Consider the following 25,582-nt stretch of genomic DNA (forward strand, 5'->3'; position numbering starts at 1 on the left):
TTGATGGCCGTAAGAAGGCGCCAATACCAAGCCAAAATGCAACTCGAAAAGTAGAAATTAGGAAATTAACACACCGCGCTATTTGCGACCTATAATTTTGGCTTGCTGTCTTCCTGTCCACATTTAGAGTTTCGCCTCGGAAGTTGTTGGGTATAGTGAACTATATGTACAAAGAAAACATGATAAAACAGACAGCTAGATAGGGCGGTGGCTATGCTTGCACAAAACGAACCCATTAATAGACCATGTAGAAAAGCCATATTGTGAAATAACATAAGATTATCCGGTATTAAATCAATGAGGCGTTTAAAAAGTTAAATAAAAGGTTTTTAAAAAATAGATATACATATTGTCGCTGAAATAAACTCTTAAAGTAACTTGTATTCCATATAATTGTGTCATGTTATATTGAGTTAGTTGCTCGACACTAAAATAAAAGATTTTAAGGGCTTTTAAAGGACCTAAGTCCGTAACTCAAAATCCTCCAAAATCTTCGACATCGAAAACACGAATTATTGGTCAATTTAAATCAACATTGATGATGTAAACTTACCGGGAAAAGATGAGCTTCTGATATCCGATATTTGAGATAAAATAATTTTTTTAACATTGGTACACGAATCGTGTACCATAATGCGCTTCAGCCCCAGTTGTATTGAGAGACTCGAGGGACGAGGCTAGACACATTGCACCAAATCAAATGGAGTTATGTAGACTAGAATAACTAGACGCTAGAAATTTGCACTCGATTGAGATTGCTGACTTATTTCGCCGAACATAACTGATTTGAAATTGGAGTAAAAACGGAAACCATTAAATGTAAATCAGTTTATATACATTCATATTACCGTTGCGACCCACTTTCGTGAATTTCTAGGTCCCAAATGTTAGCGATTTAGCTCCTTTAACACAAAATTAAGCAGTTTTATTCTCCAAAATATAATCGAGATTGGCCCTTTAAACACTACAATATTGTGAAAGTTGAATCTCTAAAAGGTTGAAATTGGAACCCAATTTTTTTATTTTATTTCGTTCGTACATATTAATAATTCATGGTTGTGGAAGTTACAAATAAATATTTTGAAAAATAAAAAAGCTAAATGTCTTTCAATATTTTTTAAACTTTAAATAAAAATGAATGGAAAACGAAAACAAAATTAAAAATTCTACTAATTCCAGCATTCGTGGGCATTGACGTGGTGTAAAAGGGTCCCGGTTTTAAGTCCCATCCGAACGAATAGACTGTGTCCCTGCCTAGTCCTCCTTTCTGCACCACAATCCCGAGGAAATTTCTCGGCCAACGCCCTGGATCGAACCCCAGACCTCCTGGTTAGTTAGTCAGCGCCAAGCACTGAGCCACGCTGGTTCCTTTCTAAAAGCAAAAGTATGCCAAAACATGCCTACCTCTACGCCAAGTCTGTTGAATAGACATGCACATGCTGTTAACTGTCTCGTTAACTTTACTCGAATGATAAGGCTACTTTATTCGAATGATAAAGGCACTATCAGTGAAGTGGCAAAATTTTATAATGGCGTCCAGAGGTCGCGAGTAAACCGGATAGTCTGGAGGCTCAGAGCGGGGGGGGGGGGGAGGGGTCCATCAAATGGGCACAAAACCAGGCACAACTTTTCTAGAGTAAAATTTTGCGTAGAATACGATGCCGAGTGGTAATCAATCCGCCGTTGGGGCATTTTCGAGATATTCGGGGTCAAAGGTCAAATGGGTTCATTTGCACTGAAAGCGAATGCGCGGTCATTCTTGTATCATGAAAATAAGCTGAAATTGATCGAAAGTAATCACACTTTCAATAAAAATGTAAACTTGCTAAATTCACCTTTGTTGTTTGTGACCCCAGAGGTCAAAAGGTCACATTTTCCGTTTTAGCACTAGGAAAATTTAAAGTAATAAATGTCGGCGTAAAATATAAAAACTAAAGCGAAACCTGTTCTAATTAATAATAAGGAACATTTAAAATGTATCTTTAGGTGGTCTTAGCACCAAACTTTTACTTTGGAACGTCGAAAATGATCTTGCATAACAGAACCAAAACACTTCGGAGCCTGTTTCAAAAATACGTAAAAACTGTTAAATCAAAATCTCTCCGAATTAGTTTTACAACTTTTACTGGACAACTTTTTACTGCTAAACGGTCATGTGTCAGTCTCTGTGAACGCCTGAACAGTGTAAAGGAACATTTACGTGGGAAAATAAGACCTTGCTTAACTCGCCAGCGTCAGTATGTGCAACACAATATAATGTTAAAAATACGTCACCGTCTGCTAAACGGCTTGGCAGTCGCAGACGCCATTGAAATCTAAATATAGGGTAACGCACAAATTTACGTAACTCGGCCATATAAGACGAAACGAGGGTTTAGGCTGTGACAAGATACCATTTATCTGGACTCGTTGTCCTCTGTTTGATAAATATGATTTGATCTAGTCCAAGGCTGATCCTTTTATTCCAATATTTCCCAGGCGTTTAAAGAGGATGTCATGACTGACGGTATCAAAAGCGGCACTCAAGTCTAATAATAGTCCTACCAGACTGATTCCATGATTTTCATCAAGGGCTAAATCAATGTCTGTTTTTATCTTTAGACGGGCGGTCTCAGTGCTATGTCCAAGTTTGTAAGCTGACTGCAACGGGTCATGAATATTGATTTTCGCAAGATAATCCCTAATCTGACATGAAATAACTTTTTCCAAGATCTTTTCAAGAAAAGGCAAATTCGAGATGTGGGTGGTAATTTTTAAATATTTGTTGACTAAGTGACGATTTCTTTAATATAGGTGTTACAAGATTCTGGTAGACAAGATGAACTAATCGAAGAGTTAATAATATGAGTGATCAGTGGAGAAATGGTATCCAGAATTGAATCTTTCTAGAGAAACCATGTTGGCAGTGGATCAAGATCATAAGTAGCAGATTTGCTGTCCAAGATGATCTTGCGAATGTTTTCAGCAGACACAGCATCATATCTTTGAAGAGAACAGTTAATGGGAGTTGATGCATCAGAAGGTGGCGTCACATTCTGTAGTGTAGTTTCAATACCATTTTTCAATTTTGATATTTTCGTATCGAAAAAATCATTAAATTCATCGGCGAGCATTTACTCTGAATCCGCTGAGGGAAGTGTTGGTAGTATGTCTCTTAACAACTTTGAAGAGATCGACAAGTTCAGTCGCTTTTAATTTTTAACAATAATAATTGTTTTGGTTTGACTTAATTTTCTTTACTGTCAGATAAAGAATGATAGTGCCATGGTAAATCTATTTATTTATTTCAGAAGGATTTTTCTTCCAAGCCCTTTCAGCTCTCCTGCGCGATCTGAAGCTAAGCTAGAATTGTAGCAAATTAGACACTGTGATATCAGTTGCGGTTGTGGAATTAAATCTATCAGCGATATCGTCAGAAAATTGATCAAAGCCAATCGCCTTGAGTTTTTTTTAGAATTTTTTAAATAGTGGAATTGTTTTTTGGGTCAACAGGAAGAACCTGGCGGAAATTCATAAATTGTGTACGGCGATACAAGATCAGGGTTTCGATTAAGCTTTTTCAGAACTTGCTAAGATTGTTCGGACTGGCGAAATACCGGTATACATGTATTACATTATTTCGTTGGCTGATTTTGCGGTTAAAATCTGTTATCACCATAAGATGTCAATATCTTCACACTTAATAGATTTCAGTTTATCTTCTATTCCGGATGTTCGTAGGTTATCACATTTGTTATCTTTTGGATTCTTAAAGTTAAGTTAGTAAACAGTTTGTTTGAATATGTATTATTGTTCTATACAGTGCAGTGGATTGTCGAGGAAGTGTATTAAAATCTTGAAGGCGTGGCTTCTCCCCAGGCCAGAATGTCTGGCAAAGAACGGCGTCTAGTCGTTCGGATGGGACAAAAACCGATGTCCCGTGTACAGGTTGATCTGTAGCTGCGTAAAATAACTCTTGAGTAGGCCGTAGTGCCACTGTCTTGACAAAGTTTCCCTCGTAGTACACTGCATGACGTATTGTAACACAGCAAATCGAAATGAACTACTTTTCTGCGCCGACAGGAATGAAGACAGGCATATTATGCCATACGGTGTACCATGGAAAGTTGCGCTACGGCTTACTCTTATATCTAATTCCAGCTGTCAAGGGTTCTTTAAGTGCACGCTAACGTATACACGGGACCCCGTTTTGTCGTCCCATCTGAACAACTAGATACTGTCCTTGCCATACCACTGACATGTGGAAATACTAAATCCCGGGAAAATAGACCTATGATCAGTCGGAATTTCTTGGCAAACGGGTAAAGTGAGAAAGGGGTGGGGGCATGATTTTTACGTGATAATACACGTTCTTTTAATTGAATACCGCGAATTTGAACTAACTTGTCTATGGATTACAGTAGTCTGGCAGCATTTCAGACACTGATCGTCGAGATAAACAGAGTTTACCAGATACCGCCGGTCGCCGAATCACTAGTTTATCCCACCAGAGAGGTAGGTGTCAAATGAACGGAGAGAGTGAATCAAAGTGTATGAATATTTTCGCCAAGATATTTTGAGAAAATGAGCGGCGGAAATGCAGCCTGGTAGTATTTCTGATCATCGAGATAAATAGGGCTGACTAGAAACTAACTGTCGCCAAATCACTAGCTTATCCGAACTGAGAGGAAGGTGTCAAACGAACGGAGGAGTGGATCAAAGCAGAGGCGGGTCGAAGGGGGGGGGGCGAGCCCTTTTTTACTGCTGAAAGTGCCTTTTCTCAGACCCAAATATGTCCGATCCCAACCCGTTGCAGGGATCCCAAATGACTCACTCAAACACACCAGTCGGGCCTAATTAATGCTTCCACTTTCAAACGAATTCTTGTTGTTTAGCTGACGGTGCCCTAATCCTATAGCGTGACTATAGACAGACATCAATGATAGCATCTTGTGGAATCGGCGGCATATACTACTATACACTCATGCCCATCACCGACGCGCATTAGTGCAACTTGATGTAGCATTGTTTCATGTGTGGACAATACAAGTTACAAGGCTTAAATAGTGAAGTGGCTAGGGAATAGATTCGTCTTTTTTCCTATCATATAATGCCTTGACAATTTTCGAGTCGCGTGTTCAACTGGCTTTTTTTGTTCAATTTTAAGGCTCTTTTTCAACGATTTCCGAACGTTTACTTAGACGAAAATATCAGCCAAATAGCTCTTGGAATGGCTACAGATGCAGGAAATGACGGATAATTTTCTTGCCCTCATTTTGCGGCGCCCTCCCCCCCTTTTCAAAATTCCTAGATCCGCCCCTGCAAAGTGAATGAACATTCTTGCCGCGGAACCTATTACCCCAAAACTTTAAGGACCTTAAAAAGCACTTCTTAAGTGGTACACGTGTTATTGTATATAGTAGGTTTTAGAGCACGATGGGTTCGGTAAGAAATCACTCGGACTCTACAACATGCAAGTTTATAACTGAGTGGGAATGCGGGATTTAATCACCTTAGAAGGTACTGATTACCGAAAAACATATCACAAATATTTTTATGTTTTTATTTTTAAAATTATTAATTATTGGGGGGGGGGGGGGTAACAAGAACAGCCCCCCCCCCCCCCCGGCTGCAACAGTCGGCTTGATAGATTGATTGGAATTCAGGTGGGTAAAGAGTCGGATTTCAGTTGCAAAACCACATTAATAAGGCTATATCGGACGATTGGAGGCACCATACTCCAACGGGATTTTTTTTTCAGGAATTTCATTGTTGCGCCTTCGCCCCCCCCCCCCCCCCTCGAAAAATAATATCATCGCGTTATTAATGGCGGTCCCACCGGCTCGTTATGCAGATCGCCAAATTATTCTGTTGGGAACTTTTGTTAAAGTGATATGAAAAAGGGTATTACAACCCGATCATTAAAAAATCTCTACTCTAAACCAAGTTTGTTATTAAGGCTGCGGGGATTCCTAAATTTATTTAATTGATTTATTTTGTTGAATTGGTTTAAGTTTAAGTATGGATCTAAATACTACGAAAAACTATAGAATGTACATTTGATATTTATAATAGGCCTGTCTTTAGATGTCTTTCAATATATAGGCCCTATTAAAAGTGGCCTACAAAATCTATGCAAAATATTGTGTCTGTAGATATCTATACGATTACACATCTGACTTGAGAATACAAGATAGTTCCCTAAAAGACTATAGTATTTGGGCCTACCACCTAAATAACAGAACTAACGAGCCTGTGGCTATGGGTTATTTTCCTTAGTGCCATTATTAGTGGTCTTTAGAATTTTTAAACATTATTTTCCCGCGGAAAACACGATTGCCACATGACAGTTTACAGCCAATCACAGGCAGCTATAAAAAAAATACTGATCCTCAAGCGGAAAGGTAATATGGCGTATAACGAAATAGTGTACAAAGTCTATTTGTCCCAAAATACAGAGTTTAAGCACCCAATTTAACGAGTATATACTTATATAGTAACCCAACTATGTTTGGACGATGAAAATAACCACAGTGACAAAGTACGTGGCCATTTTATTAGCAGAAATCTCCTTTTGTGGAGGTGGAAATCGTCGTCCATCTTGATTTTCTCTCCTCTATTTTTCGAGATCGACAAGCTCTTCATCTATGAGGAGAAGAATGTATGTTACATGTAAACACAACTGTTCTGCTTTTTTAGCTTTTAATAGTGGGCCTTACGCTAAACAAACTAAAATGGAAAACGTTTATTTTAAAGGATATTATTGTAAGAAACTTGCATTGAATGGCATTACATTAACATAGTTTGTTGATGACCACCCTTGCAATTATAATGTGGCTGGGGTGGAATCCTGGAGTAGAAGAACTCAAGAAGGGGCTGGTGGGATGACCTTTTGATTTCTCAAATTTTATGAAGACAGTTGTGATTTGCTGAAGTAATTCTTGGTCTGGAAACAGAAATGTCCATCCATGTAGCTCTCTCAATATAAGTTGAAGATGCCATTCTGATGATCCAATTACAGTTATTATGATTGGCCATTGGGCCCCAACCCTTATAATTCAGCCCAAAACCAGTTGCCTACCTTAGTTGAAGTATATAATATTCGAAATTATTAAGCCCAAAATCAGTGGTTGAAGTATATATTCAAAATTTTATGGTATATTATTACAAATACATTAAACCTTGTCATATTCTCCTAAATTGAAGCCCTACCTCCATTACTCAATTAGAACTAGTAGCAGCAGCCATTACTGGGCATAAAAACCCAAGGCAATGCTGTGATTTGTCCAACACTGGTGATTTGTCTGTTTTCAAGGACTGTATATTTCATATTAACAGAACACAGTTTTTATGGGATACAATCACTAGTTTATTCTAAAAGCACGACGTTTCGACAAGTATCCTCTTATCGTTATCAAGTATCCCATAAAAACTGTGTTCTGTTAATTTGTTCCCTGATCGCTAAATGCCACTAAAAGAATATTTCATATTGTACAGTTGATAGGGATGTATAACTACATCTACAGACACACATTCAGACTGGATGATGATAAGTCAATCACACTGACAGTGCAGCCTACCAATTGTCCTTCAAATTGAGCACTGGTAGTTTTCATGTCTGTTGAATAGCGACCCTTGGTAAACTTGAGAACCACTTCCTCATTTTTGGGGAAAGCATAGGTCAGTTAATAAAATAGAATTAATAGAATTTAAATCTGACAAGAGTGAGCATAACCACTTGGAAATGATGCTTAACAACCTGTTTTTTCAGATATGACAGTTTTGTCATGAAGGTAAATGTGTTTTTTCCTAATGAAGTACATGTACATGTAGTAAGCTTATAACCTATCAGGAAATATAAAAAGGAAGGCTAAAAATAACATTTGAATCTATTGATTATTTTATGAGTGAACTATTAGTCTTTATATCTTGCATTTCTGTTATCAGATGCGTGAAACAAGAAATAGATCAGGAACTGATAGTACTCCAACTTCAACCACTTCTAAAAGTACTACTAGACGAACAAGAGAATCTCAAGATGTTACTAAGACAACACCAGGAAGAGGTCGGCCAAGAAACGCTGACCAGACTACACCTGCACAAAAAGTTAGACGGAATTCTACAAGTACCGGTACTGATGATGGTATATTTATATTTTTATACGCCCACATTTTCATGTGGACATATATTGCCGTCGGCCGTGTCTGTCCGGACGTCTGTTCGTCCGCCCTTCTGTCCACAATATTTGTTTGTGGACACTCTAAAGGTCACAATTATTATCCGATTTTGCCGAAACTTGAAATATAGGTCTATCTCCCAAAGATCTAGGTACCTTACAATGCAAATATCTTGTTTCCTTTCGATGTTCGCGCATATTGGATCGTAAATTCCTGCTGAATTATGGCCCCTGTTTGTACGAAAAGTCGCGCTTTTAGCTTGTGGTTCCTCTAGCGGTCACAATTTGTATCCGATTTAAAAAAAACGTTTTGGTATATCACCGTTACACCCAAATGATGGTTTAGTTCAAGTTTCGTGAAAATTGGACAAAAACTGACAGACATAATGGCCGCCCCTTGTACGTAAATAGTATAAAAATATGGTATATCAAGGTTGTGGACCATGGTTCCTCTAGCGGTCACAATTTGTATCCGATTTAAAAAAAACGTTTTGGTATATCACCGTTACACCCAAATGATGGTTTAGTTCAAGTTTCGTGAAAATTGGACAAAAACTGACAGACATAATGGCCGCCCCTTGTACGTAAATAGTATAAAAATATGGTATATCAAGGTTGTGGACCATGGGTTCCACGTCGGCCGTGCATGGCAGTTGGGACCGAGAGATTTGGAAAATGACCGTAACTAGATCTGACCCATCGGTCATTTTGCAAGCCGGAAAAAAAGTGGCCTTTCTTTCAAAACCCAATTTTCAAACATGGCTACGATCGACCTCCACTATGTAACTATAAAATTGTACGGCCAGTGCAGAATAATGCGCACATATAGAAGCCACATAATCTCATGATTGCTGTTATAGAGTTGTATACATAGTTGTAAACAGATTATACTGAGTGTTGTGTTGATAATTAATGATGAGTGTCTGGTAGTAGAACAATAAAAGTCGGTATTAAGTCCTTGTCGGAATTGTAGAAATAAAATCTAGGGATTAGTTAACTTGCTTACCGAGAAATTAAGAAAATTACATATTCCAGTGCTATTGTATAGCAATATTGATAATTCAGTGTGGTGCAAAAATGTTGTGTATATATATATAGTAACTCTTATACACGACGATATTCTAGGGGGCGCTAGTGTCGCTAGATGTGAAGTTAGTTATCCTTTAGTTATTCATTATTAGGATTTACGTCACAATTCTGCGGTCCGTAATGTCGTAAGAGATAGTCTAAAACCAATAAATGTGAGATATATGCCGTCTATAATTATATATTTATCTTCATTTCAAATTTATTATATTACAACTCAAAATTATCCAGGTCAGTGTGTTTTCTATAGAGCACATGGTAATTACGTGTCAGCTACTGGAATGGTTTTTCTACCTCCATCTTGGTTCCTTTTGATAATCACACATATCTGAACGTAATTTCCTAGATTATGGCCCCTGATTGATCAAAAATCGCATTTTTAGCTTATGGATTCTCTAGAGGTCACAATTTTTTTTTATTTTGAAAACCGTTTAGATATATATTATTCTACCACAATGAAGGTTGAATTCGAATTTCTGGAAAATCGAAATGAAACTGCCCGACAAAATGACTGCTCTTTGTATGCAAATTGTGTATAAGTATGTAATACAAAGGTTTTGGACCCTCTAGAGGTCACAATTTTTATCTGATTTTGATGAAACTTAAAACATATCTTTATATTCCAAAAATCTCAGTCCCTTTTGATATTTCCGCATTTCAGACCCTCATTTTCTGGATTATGGCCCCTGATTGTACAAAAAATCGTTTTTGTTTTTAGCTTGTTCTCTATCCATCTCTTGCAAAATGTGGGCGTATTCTGCCTGGCAACCGCTGGTTTATAAAAGGAAACATAAGCTTGCATTAATGACTAAATTTGCTTTAACTGATCATTTTCCTAAAATGAATAAATTTTTGAAATGATAATAATAATGATTTTTATACCATTGTATTTTTTGGATTAATTTGGTTATACCCAATTATATGTTCTACCATTTGTTACATTACTAAGTTCGATAATGAACATTTTCTGCTGGGGGTAAGCAGAGAGATAAGCAATTTGATTGGTCAAGACTTTGAAACACAATAACTCTCCTTCTAATTGAGGTGGAATGTTCAAACTTGGTGTAGGCGTTCATTAGGCGAATGCCTTGATGGAGTTCGATGATGAACATTGTCTGGTTACCGTAAGCAGAAATAAACAATTTGATTGGTTGATGCTTTTGGGCACGATAACTTTGGTTATAATTAAGTGAGAGCTATGAGTATAGATTCAATATATCATTACCTTGACTAAGTTTGATGAGAATTTACTGTTTAGGCTAAGGAGCGATAAGCAATTTGATTGGTCAAGACTTTGAAACATAACTCTGCTTTTGATTGTGGTAGGATGTTTAAACTTGATGTTGATGTTCAAAAGGTGAATGCCTTGACTGAGTTTAATGATTAACATTTCCCGCTAAAGCTAACCAGAGCCAAGCAATTTCTTTGACTTTGATTCTATCTGATAGAGAGTGATGAAACTTAGTGTATAGTTGATAATCAGTTTGATTGCTCGATACTTTTGAAAAAGATAAACATGCAATTAATTAATGTGTGTCATCTATTTATTTCAGCCGGGGACATCAGCCTCATTATGCCTTTTTATAGTCAGCATTAAATCTTTATCATTTTATTTTAGTGTCTGGTCAGAACTCCACTTCAAGATCATTGAGATCAGGTGTAAGTCCACCACCTTCGACTTCTATGAAAGATGATTTACAGGTTTCTCAATTAAAACCTACAAGTAAAAGAAAGAGAAATGGAAGAGATTCTACATCACCTAATATTAGTATTGAAGGCTCTGAATCAAGTCCAACCCAGAAAAAATCTAAATCATCTGATCCTACCCCAGTTACATCAATATCAGGGATTAGAAATTGTACAGAGACAGATAGTGGTAAAAGAACAGCAGATGAAGCACATATTGAGTTTACTCAAACCACATCTAGTAGTAACACAAAGATATTAAAATCAACTGATAACACAAGTAGTAGTAGTACAGGTATATAAAAAAATAAATCAGATAGACTGAAATTTGTTTGGAAGTTATTCGCAGCATGCTAAAATTTAAACATTCTGTTTTAATCTTAACAAAAATAATTCTTGTCTGTTCAGTATTTATACAGATGGTGGCCATTAAAGGTACAAAATAATCTCAATTTCTTTATCCTACACGACACAGAGAGGAGTATAGTGGCTGATTGGTGTTGGTCAAGAAACACTGTAACTTGGATATCATTTAATCTTGTGTATTTAGCACTAATTTCTTTCACATTCATTCAATATCAAATCTTTGTTTAAAAACTCGTAAAAGTCATTTAATATCACCAAAAATCATCTAATTTGTACTTGTGTCCAGTTTAAAGCTGAATGGTTATTTTTGATAGTGAGTATCCAATTTACAAGTGTTTAATTTCCTGACCACTGTTCAAAAATTAATCATTATCAATAATCAATTGGGTTGGTGCAGAAAAGTAGGAAAATGAAATGACATGATGGAAATTTGATTTTATTCAAAAGGAATTTACCACTATTTAATTGATTAATACAGCTAATTTGACCCATGGCAGGTAACCTGCTGAAACAATACTGCATGCATTTTTCATTGTCCTTGAAGTTACTAAATCACCACATACACACAGGTAGCAAATTTGTTATTTCTCAACTGATTTGGATTCATGAGACACCGACTATGTTACTATGTTTCCAGGTCGTTAGTATTTTTGGGCTTTGTTGTTGTATTAATATTGACTAGATGAGGGACAAACCCATCATGATCGAGTTTTTGCATAATGTCCCTTTAATTTTAGGTATTTACAGTTTTTTTGAATGCTGGATACCAATGTATGAATTTCTTATAGCTCATTATTTTGTATTCTATCTATTATTTAGATAAAAGTAAAGACAATGACAATGAAGAAACACCTATTTCTGGTAACAGTGATGAGAAGTCTACAGAATCAACTCAAGATAAAGTTCCTAGATCTAGAGGTGTGGTATATATATTTTCTGATCCACATGTATTTGGTTCCCTTTTATAGACAATGCAACATGACTCGACATACAAGAAACAAAACAGAAATACAAACCAAACAAAAGCTGCGTAAAAAAGTGCCAGAATTACAAACTGGTTGGCAACTATAATCTGCCACAAGTATATTATAAATAAAGTACTGATTACACATTGTAGCTATGGCATTTTAACAGGCCAAATTTTATATATGTGAAGAAAAATTATTCCTTGAGTTATTAAATGTAAAATGTTTTTAATTTTAAGGTCGTCCACGAAAGTCTACTAATACTCCAGATCTTCAAATTGTACCAAAGTCTAAGCCCTCACTTGTTACCCTGAATAATGAAAGCAATACTTCATCACCACGTCGAAGTAGTCGCAGTTTTGTACCCAACAGAAAATTTCAGGATTTGGATGTAGAAGCACCCAAGAAGAAAAAAAAGACTCATATTGTGACTGTTAAAAAAGAACATATTCCAGAAATACACAATACAGGTAGGAAATCTTGTGATGTTGGCAAGACAACTGTGTGGACATTCAACATTGAATTTCTAATAAATTACATACTATTTGAGTATATCTTTATAGAGGCCAACAGTATGTAATATGTCTATTGATACATGTACATGGCACAATGAAATGAGTAATTCCTGGGGGGTTGTGTGTAAGTCCTGATACATTTGGTTTTATATCTTGAACATTTTAATTTTCAAAGGTTTTTTTTTCAGATAATCAAGATTCTTCACAGAATGAGCTAACAGTAAAAGAGGATTTTGCTAAAGAAGAAATTTTATCTACAAGTGTTAGAGAAGAAGAAGTAGAAACTCCAGTAGGAATTAAGTCTATTAGTGATATAAATATAGCTTCAGATGAAACAGTAGTAAGGAAAGTAATAGATTCTACAAAGTTAGCAAACCAAAGTATGAAAACTGGAGAAACTATATCTGATACTAAGACAAGTGAAACCCCACCATCAAGCGTTCAATGGTGAGATTTTGTTTTCTTATTCAGTGTCTGTTATGGTAATTATTACAATACGATGAATTCCACTTAACTTGGACTGTTTGTTTATTTGGGTAGTATCAAATGTTAAAATCGTTATATACCTACATTGTTTTATTTTACTTAGGAAAATAGATAATGCTAATGTATAAGACATTTTGTTAAGCAATGTTAGACTCTGTGTCATAGAACCTATAGTAGGAAAATAATGTTATATGATTGTGCCAAATAGGGCTGGCGGAAATAATCGATAATTGCCGATAATCGTGGGTAAGTGTTTTGAAAATCGATTATCGATACAGTTTTAAAAATCCATAAAAATAATCCTTATCACTGTATTCTTTGCAACGCGTGCTTGGGCCTAGAACTGTAATTAAACAGAATAGTCATAATAAAACACACACGTTTTTTTTTTCACGCGAGACGCCACCGGTGAGAAATGTTGGCCGCTTATGTCATGATGAGAGCCAATGGTTTCACGTAACATCCAGTTGTGCCCCGTATTTTAACTCTTCATTTCTTTCGTCTTCTCTGTTTCTAAGTCAAACACGTACTTTCCCTTTATAAAATTTATTATTTTATTAAGAAATTTGCAAAGAATTGTCTGAAGAGGAGATTTTTAATTTCCCCCAGGGCAAAAAAATTACTGTAAGAAATAAACTGTTACGGCGAACTGAAGAATTCGTTTGATGTGATCAAAGGGAAATAACTACATTTTACTCATTATTATTCGGGTCATAAGCAACAAAGATATGGCGAGCGGTGGCGGGTTCTGTCTTCCAAACGAAGTTGATCGAGTTTCTTTCTACACCTTGGTTTTGCTATGGAATGCTATTATTTTATTGTCAAATGTCAAATAAATGAAAAAAAAATTCGACATGTATACAGAATGATATCACAGGATAAACTCGCATATAATTCGTGTACAAATTATGATTGTTTTCAAACCAATTATAAGTCAAAATACTTTGCCGATATTATTGATTATCGATCGGTGGATGGTCGGCGATAATCGATACTAGAAACAGGATCGATTGCCAGCCCTAGTGCCAAATAATGTTTGTCAATCAAGATTTTATGTAAAATTAAAAACCATTTTATTGAAGTTTTTATGACAAGTTTTTGGTTTTTCATAATATGAATTTCAGTTAACAAAAAGACCTCTTTATCTTAGATCGCAAAGGTTTTTTTTATGATGATACAGGTTTGTCTAATACTAAATAATTAGTGATTATTATGTGATTGTGTATATTGTAGGACTGAAAGTCGTCATGCAGTAAAATCTGTAACTTATGTAAAAGGAAGAAAAACTACTGAGGTCATGGTTTATCCACCAAACAAAGTAACAGCTCCAGCACTGTCCGATAAAGCAAATAGCACAATAAGTCAATTGTCTTCAAAAGCAACGGTTGAGTCCTCTAATCTAATTGAAACATCAAGTAATTTAAAAGCAAATGAGATGCTATTTAAAGCTATTACAGGATCTGTTAAACCATCTACAACAAGTACTATATCATCAGTTTATCAAACATCAGATACTGCACAAAATAAAACAGGTTAGATATATGTTACATGGAATGGAAAATTGCTAATAATCTTATTGGAACTACATGTAAATTCATTGGAACTAATTCAGTGAAAATATTTTCAACAAAATGCTTCTCAGGATCCCCTTCCCTCAAACCAAACAATTTCTTCAGAAATATCAGACTCAAGGTTCCAGTTCATCACTGAATAAATACTAGGACATTAACTGAGACCTAGGGAAATAACTAATTGTTCATTCCTTTAATAAGTCTACAATCCAATTTATCCATTTATTCTCATGTTCGGTATATTTTCTGTTAACATTATTGATAGTCAGAATTATCTGTGGTATCATTCAGTAGATATAAACAAGAAAATCAGTATGTTGATAATCTATGTTTCATAATCGCTTAGTAATAGTGCAATATTGCACAAAATAAAACTAATTTGTTCAAAAACCTGTATTACAGATTCTTGGAAAGGTAATTCCAAGCTAAAGACAGCCCTATTAGACAATGAGCCAGAGAAAATAAACAAGATTAAAGAAATTGACAGTGAGGCAAAAGACATTGCTATGTCATCTAAAGATGTTGCTATGCTGTCTAAAGACGTTGCTATCACATCTAAAGCTATCACCTCTAAAGAAGTTGCTATCTCATCTCAAGAAGTTGCCATCACCTCTGAAGAAGTTACCATCTCATCTAAAGAATTTACTAATGAAACACAAGTTGACCTCAAAGCAGACGCTGCGAAGTGTGATGCAATAGATGATGAGAGTAATATGATTACTATAGAAAGTGATGAGAATAATGCTGAGAATGATATGAAAAATACTGGGAGTGATGTGAAAAATACTGAGAGTTATGAGAAAGAAGTTAGCAATGAAGAGAAAGATGGTACAGGAACATTAATTAAACAATCATTAGCTTTATTAGATACAAGTGAAGATGAAAATATAATTATTGATACACCTGTATGTACACCTAGTACTTCATCAGATTCAAAACCATTTAAACCAGGTAATATATAGTCATAGCTTTAATAATATTGTGTTCATTCCTTACCAGGATAATATACAAATATATAAGTTGTACTATTGTAACTATTCAGATATACTTTCATTAGATGTCCTCAACATCACTTTTCCTAGGCAGTAAATGTCCCAGACAGCAGTTGTCCCAGTTTTTTTGTTTGGTATCATAGACATCAATTATCTTACATATAAGTCTGGGTGTCGTACATGTAAGTGTCAGTTGTTGTGGTATCCATTGTCAAGCAGTTGTCCCAGATATTGGTTGTCCAGTTCCCAATAGTGTTATCTTGTAATTTATAATATATATTATTATAAAATTTGTCATCCACAATTGCTCGTGGACACTCTAGAGTCTACAGTAATTATCCAATTGACTTTAAATTTACACAGTGTTTATGTCCTTGAGACAGGGGAAGCTATTGATTTGGGGGAACCATGGTGGCTCAGTGAGTAAGACGTTGGCTGGCTAACCTGGGGGTCCCATGTTCGATTCCTTCATTGGCCGAGAAAGTTTATCGGAATTTCCGGAGTGGTTCCTCCTTGTTAGTGGTGCAGGACTGAGGGCCTGGCATGGGAAAACGTACAGTCGTTCAGATTGGACAAAAAAAAGAACGAGGTCCCATGTACACATTGGCATGCCTGTTGAAGATCCTTTGGCAGTTGGAATTCGATATAAGAGTAGGCTGTAGCACTGCAGTCTGGTCAATATTTCCCTCACAGCACACAGTATGGCCTATGCCCGTCTCCATTAGCCCAGTAGGAGCAGAAAAGTAGGACATTAATCATTGCATTTCTATTGATTTGGAATAATTTCTGATGATTCTTATCAATTATCAGTCTTGTTTTTTATTTAAGGTAAAATTGTGCGACCAGTTACTTCTGTAGATCGCACTATCTGTGTTAGTGTTGCTGGTAAATCTGACAAAAATAACGACACACTTCGAAACGTAATGGTGAAAATACCAGGTGATTGTTCAGGATCACCTCTACAACAGACATCAGAAGACATTAGTTCCGCAGTGAAGTTTTACCCAAAGCAGCCTGCTATTCCTATTAAACCAATTAAAATATCTTATAAGCAGATGCCAATCAAGACTATCATGCCACCACCTACAGGTACTTGTCAAAAGATTCTTCAATCTCCCATGGAACAAGCAGTTAAACCATCTGATGACACAACGCAAATCGTGATAGAAGATCCCTGTGAAACTAACACCTCAGTTGACACACGGTCGATCGATAATATGGCTACTCTACAATCTAAGGTAATTATCAAAACATCAAACCAAACCCTTCAATCAACATTTGGTAGCTTTGATCCAGGATCTAATATAATCAAAGTGGAGTATGATACAGATAAAACCCATGTGTCGGCTGAAACTCAAACACCCACTTGTAATATGGGAAAAAAAGAGAATAAATACAAGAAAGTTTTCCGTGAGATAGGAAGTAAAAAGATAATAGATGTTGATAATGTGGCTGATAATCAGAATGTACAAGGTGAAGAAGTTATAATGGTAGAACTACCTGAAGGTGCCGAGATCAAGAGAGAAATAGTTACAGAAGAAAAACTAGAAGTAAGTTCCTTTAGAGTTGTTTGGGTCATATATCTCAGTACCTCACATACAAAAGAGAATAATCTTCAAAGATGATTATACGATGTTATGTACTGTTGTCGCCTCTGTCCATCTGTCTACAGGTCAGAGTTTCTGCTATTTTGTTTTTCAAACTTTCTGTGGTTATTTGGCTATACCTTATTATGCAACAATTTGTTTAGCAGAGTTACTGCCCTTGCTGCCCTTGTCATCAAAACATTGCAATTGTAATACAAGTCAGAGTTTTGGAGATATTTTTTCAAACTTGTTAGGATTCTTTGACTGGTCCTTAGACAAAACCTATTGAAATTCAGAGTTGTGCATCAATTTTTCACACACTTCCTACCTCTATCAAAACAATGTAAACACTCTACAAGTGAGTTTTTTTTTCAAACTTGCTGTTTGACTAGCTATAGCCCCAAGGAAGAATCTTATCAAAATCCAGACCATTACGATACTCTTTATCAAGGTTACTGGCCCTATCCCCTGTATCGTTTTAATCTCTGTGCATGTCGGAACTTCTCCCCGCCCCACTCACCCCGACTGATCGGAAGGTACTGGTAAACCATTGAAATTCAGACTTTTGCATTAATATGTCAGTCTGAATTGTAAAATGTGATCTATGTTTTTATGAATCTAGTCGACACTGCTCAGCTAGTCGTAAAGAAGAATCGTACATAGATTCAGAGTGACACATCAACTTTGTGTTGTTGTAGTCTCTGACGTAGAAAGAAACCCTTTAAAATGCTGCTGTTGGGTGGATACTTGTTGGCTGGCACAAGCTTTATCGTGTTTTATTATATGATAACTAATTTTTATCCATGAACATCGAGTCCAAGATTGCATCAAACATAGTTCTTGTGTTGTAATCCCCCAAATTATTTTCAAAAGTACACTTTGCAGTTCTTAATTTTTTGTTACATTTAAATAAGGAAAATATTTATTGGCCTTCAGGTGCATTGTGGCTTTAAACAAAATATATATTTTTTTCTTCAGCATCCAGAGTTTGTTACAATAGATGAACATGGTTTATATCAATGTAAATTTTGTTCTTATGCTACATACAAGAAATCAAATTGGTACAAGCATAAAAGTAAACATTTAGGTAATCATGCCATTTGTCTTTAATATTGACAATTTTTTTTAAATCATGAGATAATTTATTTTATTCTATAACTACATGCAAATACAAGCAAATATCATTGAATACAGCCATTGAATACAGCCACTGAATAACCTATGGTTGTATTCAATGGCTTGAACAAGTACTACTTTTGTACGGAATGACGTCAATTTCAAAATTGCGTCAAACTGTAATGACGTCAACACTAGCAACCACAATTTTTGTAAAAAAGAAAGAAAAAAGAGAGGAACCTACGATGAATTTTAACCTTAATGGTGATGATTTTTTTTTTTATAATCTGGATTAGTACAGTGTATATTGAGATTTACATATACATGTAGTTATAGATTAAAAACAGAGCGAGGATACACTTGGGTGAACCATTGAATAACCCGAGCAATATTCAATGGTCATTGAGTTCTATCTATAGATCAGATACCAAGATTTAGTAAAAATTGTTAACAGCACTTGAAATTCGCACATTACATCAGTGATAGATAAAAAATCTTTTACCACTGGACTTGTTAGTGATTGAATCTGATTGTCTCTCTTAAGTTTGTGTACCAGTACAGCTAAACTTTCTTATTCTATATACAGTTCAGCTTTATGCAGTTAGACTTTGTTATATGAAAATTCAAGGATAGAAGCATGGTTTTCTTAAAATCTATGTAGAGCTTCATATTAATGTTTTAGTTTATAATTAATGTTTTCCAGCAATGAGAAGTCATCAGTGTCCTCACTGTTCATACCGTGCTGCTACCAGTAGTAATCTGAAACGTCATGTAGCAATACATTCTGATGTAAGAGACTTTCATTGTAATATCTGTCAACTCAACTTCCGGCAGAAGATACATCTAGAAAGACATCTCAAGTATAAACACCAGGTTAGTTTTCACAATAAATTCTGGCTTTAAAGCAGGAGCGTCAGATATACTTTTATAAATAAAACTGATTATTTCTGTGTAAAGGTCTTTAAAAATGCTTTTAGCCTTGTCCTGTGCAAATATCTGAAGTTTTGTGATACTTTTTCAAAGGAATACAAACTTTTAGTTCCCATATGGGGTTGTCCACAAATATCAAACAATATACCTGGATAACCATGTCTATAAAACTGCTCAAGTATCTTGTACAGTTGATCAATTAAATTCCTTAAATTGATTACATAATTTAGGAACATAATTTCGGAATGTCTATATATTCTGATTTGATACTTCTAGAAAAGGTGAACATGGTACATGTACTACTCCTTTAAGTGTTTTTTTTTTACTATGTTTATTGGTACTACATAACAGATAAATATGTAAAATAATAATTACAATTTGTATACATGTATGTAGCAAAAATCTATACATTTACCTCCAACTGGAATAATATTGTACAAGAATAGATTTGAAACATATGACAAATATCGATAATTTCACTTTTTCAGGAGAAAACTGTACAGTGTCCATTGTGTCCATATGTATGTGCAAATGAAAATCCTGATCTAAAAGTACATATTAGAAGACGCCATATGCCTATGGAATCAATGAATGCTTACACGTGTGAAGAATGCGGTCTAGTTACAGTCAGTAAAAAAGATCTACGTCAACACATGAAGTTTCACAGAAAGGGACCTGAATTAAAACTCTTCTGTGAACACTGTAGCTTTGTCACTGATTGTGAGAGTCGACTTAGACGCCATCTTTTTATTCACACAAAAGAGAAACCCTTTCAATGTGGGCTATGTGAATATAAAGGTTCACAGAAGGAACATGTTTTACGTCACATGAAATCACAACACAACATTGAAATAGAAAGAGAGAGATCCTATCGTCGATCACCCAGTTCATCATTTGAAACTGATTCCACTCAGGAAGTGGTTATAAGTAATTCTAATGAGAAAGCTGACTATTCAAGTGAAGAGAAAATATTCGCATGTAATCACTGTACTATGAAATTTTCAAAACTGATCAATTTGTATAAACATCTTCATACTCAGCATAGAGGTGTGATGCCTGATTGTAGTGAGGAGTTTACTTGTGTTGTTTGTGATTTTAGGACCAATAACAAGAAAAACTTGTTAGTTCATATGCGTAAGCACAATACTCAAGACCAAAGTCCACCATCACATGTTTATTCCTGTGTTCTTTGTCGCTATATAAATCCTAGAAGACGAAACTTATTCCAACATATGAAGAAGAAACACCATATTGAAATTGTAATGAAAGACGATGGTTCAACAAATTGTTTTGTAGCTGATACGACAAATGTTAGGGAGGACAGCAATCAACAAATGATTGGCGGGATTGGTGCAAGTGGTTCACAAAATGCTGATATCGAAATCATCTCTGATGGCGATGGTTCCCTGAATCTTCATAATGTTATATCATTAGAAGATATTGCGATGGTTGTTAGCAATCCGTTATCTAATTCTATCAATACAGATCCAATTAGTGTAACTAACATAACGTCTGCACCGTCGACAGTCACATCGATAACAGAACATGAAGCAGCAGAAGCTATAGAAGGTTTACAGGCTTTAGCTGAACAGGCTGGTTTAGTTGAAACATTAGTTGATAATGTTATAGAAGAACCAGTACAAGATATGGCTATTACAGACGACAACCAGTTATTGATAGATGAGAGCACCACGGATACTATAGTTAAACAGGAAGTATCAACTGACCAATCAGATCAAAGTATTCAATTAAGTTCTGACCAGTTATTGAATTTAACGTCTGGCGATTATGTGGAAATAAATGGAGAAATGTACAAAGTTGAAATATCTTCAGAAGAAAAGAATGCTTCCAGAGAGGCCAATTTAATACTTACTGAATAAATTAATAATGTATTAAATAAGTGAATAATTTTCAGGATGGTTTTCAACATTGAAATAATTCTATAATGCAATATAGCATTTATTAATATTGAATTTTGTATTTTGTTAACATGTGTAGTTGATATAAGTTATTTATTATTACATCAAATGTTAAATTGTATATTCCATATATTATTATAATATTAGCTTCATTTTTTGACTCCTTCTTGAAATTAATTGAAGTTACCTGATAATTCATTATCAGCAAATTACAAAAACTGTTTAATTAACGCTTTCTTGTTGGTGTGAAAATGAAATATTAACACTCATAATCAATGATAAATACTACAATTACCAAAAAAGCTTTCTCTTTTTTAAAAATATTTAAAAAAAAAATGGTTCCTGGTAAAGTTCACTTCTATTTGCTGTTTATGAATTGCTTTATTCAAGAATGTCTGTAATACATAATGTCTTCACATTTATAGTTCAAGCATTTATATTTCACATAATAGTTCCCTAGTATTATTATTTTGACTTGAAAGATATGTTGTTATGAGAGTAGAAAATGTATATCAATAATCAGGATTCCGCTGAATGTACCTTAAGCATCTTGTGCAGTCATTATGTAATCTAGGATGCAATATATGTAATTCACCATTTTAAACATTAGCCCTGATAGCAGACCGTCGTAATATGGTGAGGATATGATTGCATCGATCATAGCAGTTTAGTAGTTTAGTTATATCCTACATGTAATGGCCATGTTCTTGCATGTTAAAAATACTTGTAAGTGTAATTATACTTACTTTTATTATAAAAAAACCAGGTGTATATATAATTTTAAGACCGGAAATTTATGCGACCTGAAGGGTGTCGATATCAATGCATATTGAAATTAATGTAATCTGCCATTTAAAATAACAGATGGTGGCTTCTATTACTTTTATCAAAACAGTAAATGACCAGTTATCATTGATCACCATTGATTAGTTTTTTCAATGGGTGTTAATACTGATTTTTATCCGCCCACATGTGGTTGTATGTTGCCGTCGCCTCTGTCCGTTATTAAGATTAGTAAAACGAAGAAGCCTATTGAATTTCAGCAATCTCCATTACTTACTTCTAGAGTTATGGCCCTTGTTTCACTTTGTTGAACCCCGTGTGAACTCTCAAATGGCAAAAGTTATCATCCGATCTGTATTAAATTTAAATGTATTATTGAGATTAGTAAATTGAAGAAGGCTTTTGAATTTAAACAATTTCTGTTAATTACTTCTACAGTTATGGCCCTTGTTTCGCTTTGTTGAACATTGGGTCTGTATGTAATTGATATCATTGTCTTGTAAATATTCCTATTACCTACAAAAGCATAAATATGTGACAAACCTTGTCGACTGCTTGAATGATTTAGCTGCTGTGGGTATATGTTTTGTTGCCTGGCAACCTATCTTAATAAAAATGTAGCAACAATTCCACACTATATTTTCTTATTTTACGGTAAAAGTGTTCCGTTGTCTTTAACTAATTTTAAAAAAGTTGTATAAATTTTATTGATAGCCTGTTACATTTGGATCTATGTCTCAGAAACAAAAATAGGATGAAAATCATGCCCTCTTCCCAGAATACATCACACTTTTGTCTTTTGAAAAGGTAAAATCAAATAGAAGATAGATTTTTACTGCATTGTTCCATTCTTTTGTTAATTTTTGTATTATAAAAATTGTCAATATTTGATTATTAAATGCAAAAAACATTTCTTGTTAGATTAATATATTCTTTAATATTAATAAAAATTTCTAAAAGTAAAATTAGCATATTAGAAATTCTTTTAATAAATGTATCAAGGCGGAAGGCCAAAGACATAAACTGATGTCCATAAGTCTCGCTCTTCCATTTTTAGCTTAAATCAAAATATGACTGAACTGTTCTAATCTATAATATCGGAGAAATCCGATGCCATCAAGAGTTGATTATGGCCTGGATAAATTAATAATTTAGAAAACATTTCAGGCCTAAAGAAAGACCTGCAACAGGCAGATTTAGCTCTTGCATAATGTATGTTTAATAATTAAATTAACAAAAAATGCATAAGGAACAAATTACTTTCCTGTATTGTGGTACCATGAATATTTGAGGTGAAAGGGAACAGGGTTAAGCGGACAGGTTAATAGTATGCCACGTCAGATCGGTGTATCTCAAAATATCCATTGTTAACCCCACAGCTTTGGAGCAAAATATTGCTAGTTCAGGCCAACGAAAATTATCGGAAATGTTCCATACAAGACTGTTTTGTGGCCTGCCTCAGTTTGCAAGAAAATGAAATACTTTAGTTATCTCCCTTCCATAGTAAAGTCTGCAAGCGAGTATAGTGGGGTCGAGCATGCAGACACAAAAATTACTAGTACTTCTGTCGGTCTTCGATCAACTGCATTTTTGTAAAGAATTCAGTTTCAGCTGTGATCACGATGGAGATCAGATTTCAGTGTGGTTTAATGGCCTAGAGCGAGACATTAAGAAGATAACTTATTATACACATATTGTGACAATTCCACGTAGGTCGAAAAGTTCGACTTTTAAATCCCCCCCCCCCCCCCCTGGCGCCGCCACTGACTACAGTCTCTATCGTGAAAAAAAATAATGGATATAACTGTGGAATAGAAGGTCTCAGACGCTGAATATTGATCGAGTTCGTCCTGCCAAGACCCGAATGCTTCACAGGCATCGTTAAATACTACAGTCTATCGCGCCCACAACTCTGGAAAGGAAGGTCGCGAAATGATGAATATCGATAGGATTCGTTCTCTCATGAGAACAATGGTTGACGAACTGGCGTACAGACATGATGGCGACATGTGGACGTGTAATACTTTCCATTAAATTTATTACTTTACAGCACTGGCCATGGGGTAAATCTTGAGCGGACAGCGGCTCTATGGCCCACTCTTATTTCGAAATCCGATTCTTTCACGTGCACACCAATGTTTACACAGGACCTCCAGAGAGGGGCTGACGAGAACAGTGTATAGTCGTTCGAATGGGACAAACAACGGAGGTCCCGTGTACACATTGGCGTGAACGTAAACGTTTTCCTCATAACACACTATGGCGTATACCGTCTAGTATCCGACACTGATCAGCAGTGAATATTCGCTAGGCCGCTACAATCACTGATAAGGATGACATCGATGGGACTTAATGAGCCCCAAATATTAACTTTTTTCCCCCGACAAATTAAATTCTAAAACATTTTTTTATGTATTAGAAAAATAAAGACGTTTGAAGTATTTGTAGGTAAAAATGATTTCCTATTAAGTGTAAATGGATATTAAAATGAGTAAAAGGCAGCACTCTGCACGCGCCATTAAGCCAATGATTGACGTCGCGTGATGTGACGTCACTATTGAAGGCAGTCATCTTTTACAGAGATATTATAATACTTTCGTAATTCTCTGTGAAACAGATTGCTATTAACCCGGTCGGTGCAGACAAGTAGAATGTTAAACTCCGTTTCATTTCTTCCCAAATCCTTTATTTGGGTGGAAGTCCATTGTTTTGCGATGTGACAGTAAAAAGTTTAAAAATGGAATTAGAATAATACGACACACTTTTATAGATTCTGTGGGTTATTGACTGCATCACTGACAAGTTAACGTGATGTTTTATTTATGATAATTGCGAAAATGATGATATTTATTTCGTCACAAATAATTTAAGAATACACAAGATTATCACCAAGACAATATGAGAAAACAAAACAAATAATTATAGTTAATCAATTCGAGCGATTGATATACATCGAGATCAATTCCAATTTAAATCGTACTCTCAAAGTAGGAAATAATATCCACTCGAGTGATCGAGACTAAGTCCTCTCTTCCCCTAGTATTCTTTCTTTCGTGTAAGATATTGACCTATAATCTAAACAAAATAACATAACATTAAAATTTGCCACTTGCCTGTATCGATCATGGGTATTATTATATCAATATTCTATCAGAATCGCAATAAAAGAACAGATTATGTTGTTTATGAAATAAATCTAATTTCATATCATATAATTTAATCTATAGATATAAAGGCTTCACGTGAGTTGAATATATTAATTCTGATACCCTTTGTTATTTGATCCTATATAGGTATACCGATATTTAATATACAATTTTCTTGATCAGGGACCGGGTGTTCAAAGCTCCGTCAACTTTTAACGACTGATAACATGGAATTAACGGATCGTTATCTTTAATGGAGAGAAACTCTGTTGCTGGAAGC

General features: G+C 35.2%; 1 protein-coding gene across 2 annotated transcripts; it reads left to right on the top strand.

Moving 5' to 3' along the window:
• The first annotated feature begins 6,370 nt into the window (after nucleotides 1-6,370).
• Nucleotides 6,371-23,095, top strand: LOC126810976 (serine-rich adhesin for platelets). Of its 2 annotated transcripts, none has more exons than XM_050536429.2 (12): nucleotides 6,371-6,520; nucleotides 7,927-8,122; nucleotides 10,860-11,222; nucleotides 12,113-12,211; nucleotides 12,498-12,728; nucleotides 12,962-13,220; nucleotides 14,493-14,791; nucleotides 15,233-15,781; nucleotides 16,651-17,372; nucleotides 18,387-18,495; nucleotides 19,228-19,397; nucleotides 19,943-23,095. In XM_050536429.2, exons 2-12 carry the CDS (start codon nucleotides 7,927-7,929, stop codon nucleotides 21,332-21,334), a joined length of 4,389 nt encoding a protein of 1,462 aa, XP_050392386.1. In that variant the 5' UTR covers nucleotides 6,371-6,520; the 3' UTR covers nucleotides 21,335-23,095. The 2 variants fall into 2 exon arrangements, with proteins under 2 accessions (XP_050392386.1, XP_050392388.1); XM_050536431.2 differs by lacking the exon at nucleotides 6,371-6,520 and adding an exon at nucleotides 6,698-6,744.
• Nucleotides 23,096-25,582: the final 2,487 nt, after the last annotated feature.

Source organism: Patella vulgata, chromosome 2, assembly GCF_932274485.2.
Source record: "Patella vulgata chromosome 2, xgPatVulg1.2, whole genome shotgun sequence".
NCBI classification, from domain to species: Eukaryota; Metazoa; Mollusca; class Gastropoda; family Patellidae; genus Patella; species Patella vulgata.

What these genes read in the sequence shown, in the direction of transcription:
- LOC126810976 (XM_050536429.2), top strand. Translation starts at nt 7,927, where the DNA reads ATGCGTGAAACAAGAAATAGATCAGGAACTGATAGTACTCCAACTTCA. An exon ending in CACAAGTAGTAGTAGTACAG is followed by an intron (nt 11,223 to 12,112) that starts GTATATAAAAAA and finishes TCTATTATTTAG; the next exon opens with ATAAAAGTAAAGACAATGAC. An exon ending in TAAAGTTCCTAGATCTAGAG is followed by an intron (nt 12,212 to 12,497) that starts GTGTGGTATATA and finishes TTTAATTTTAAG; the next exon opens with GTCGTCCACGAAAGTCTACT.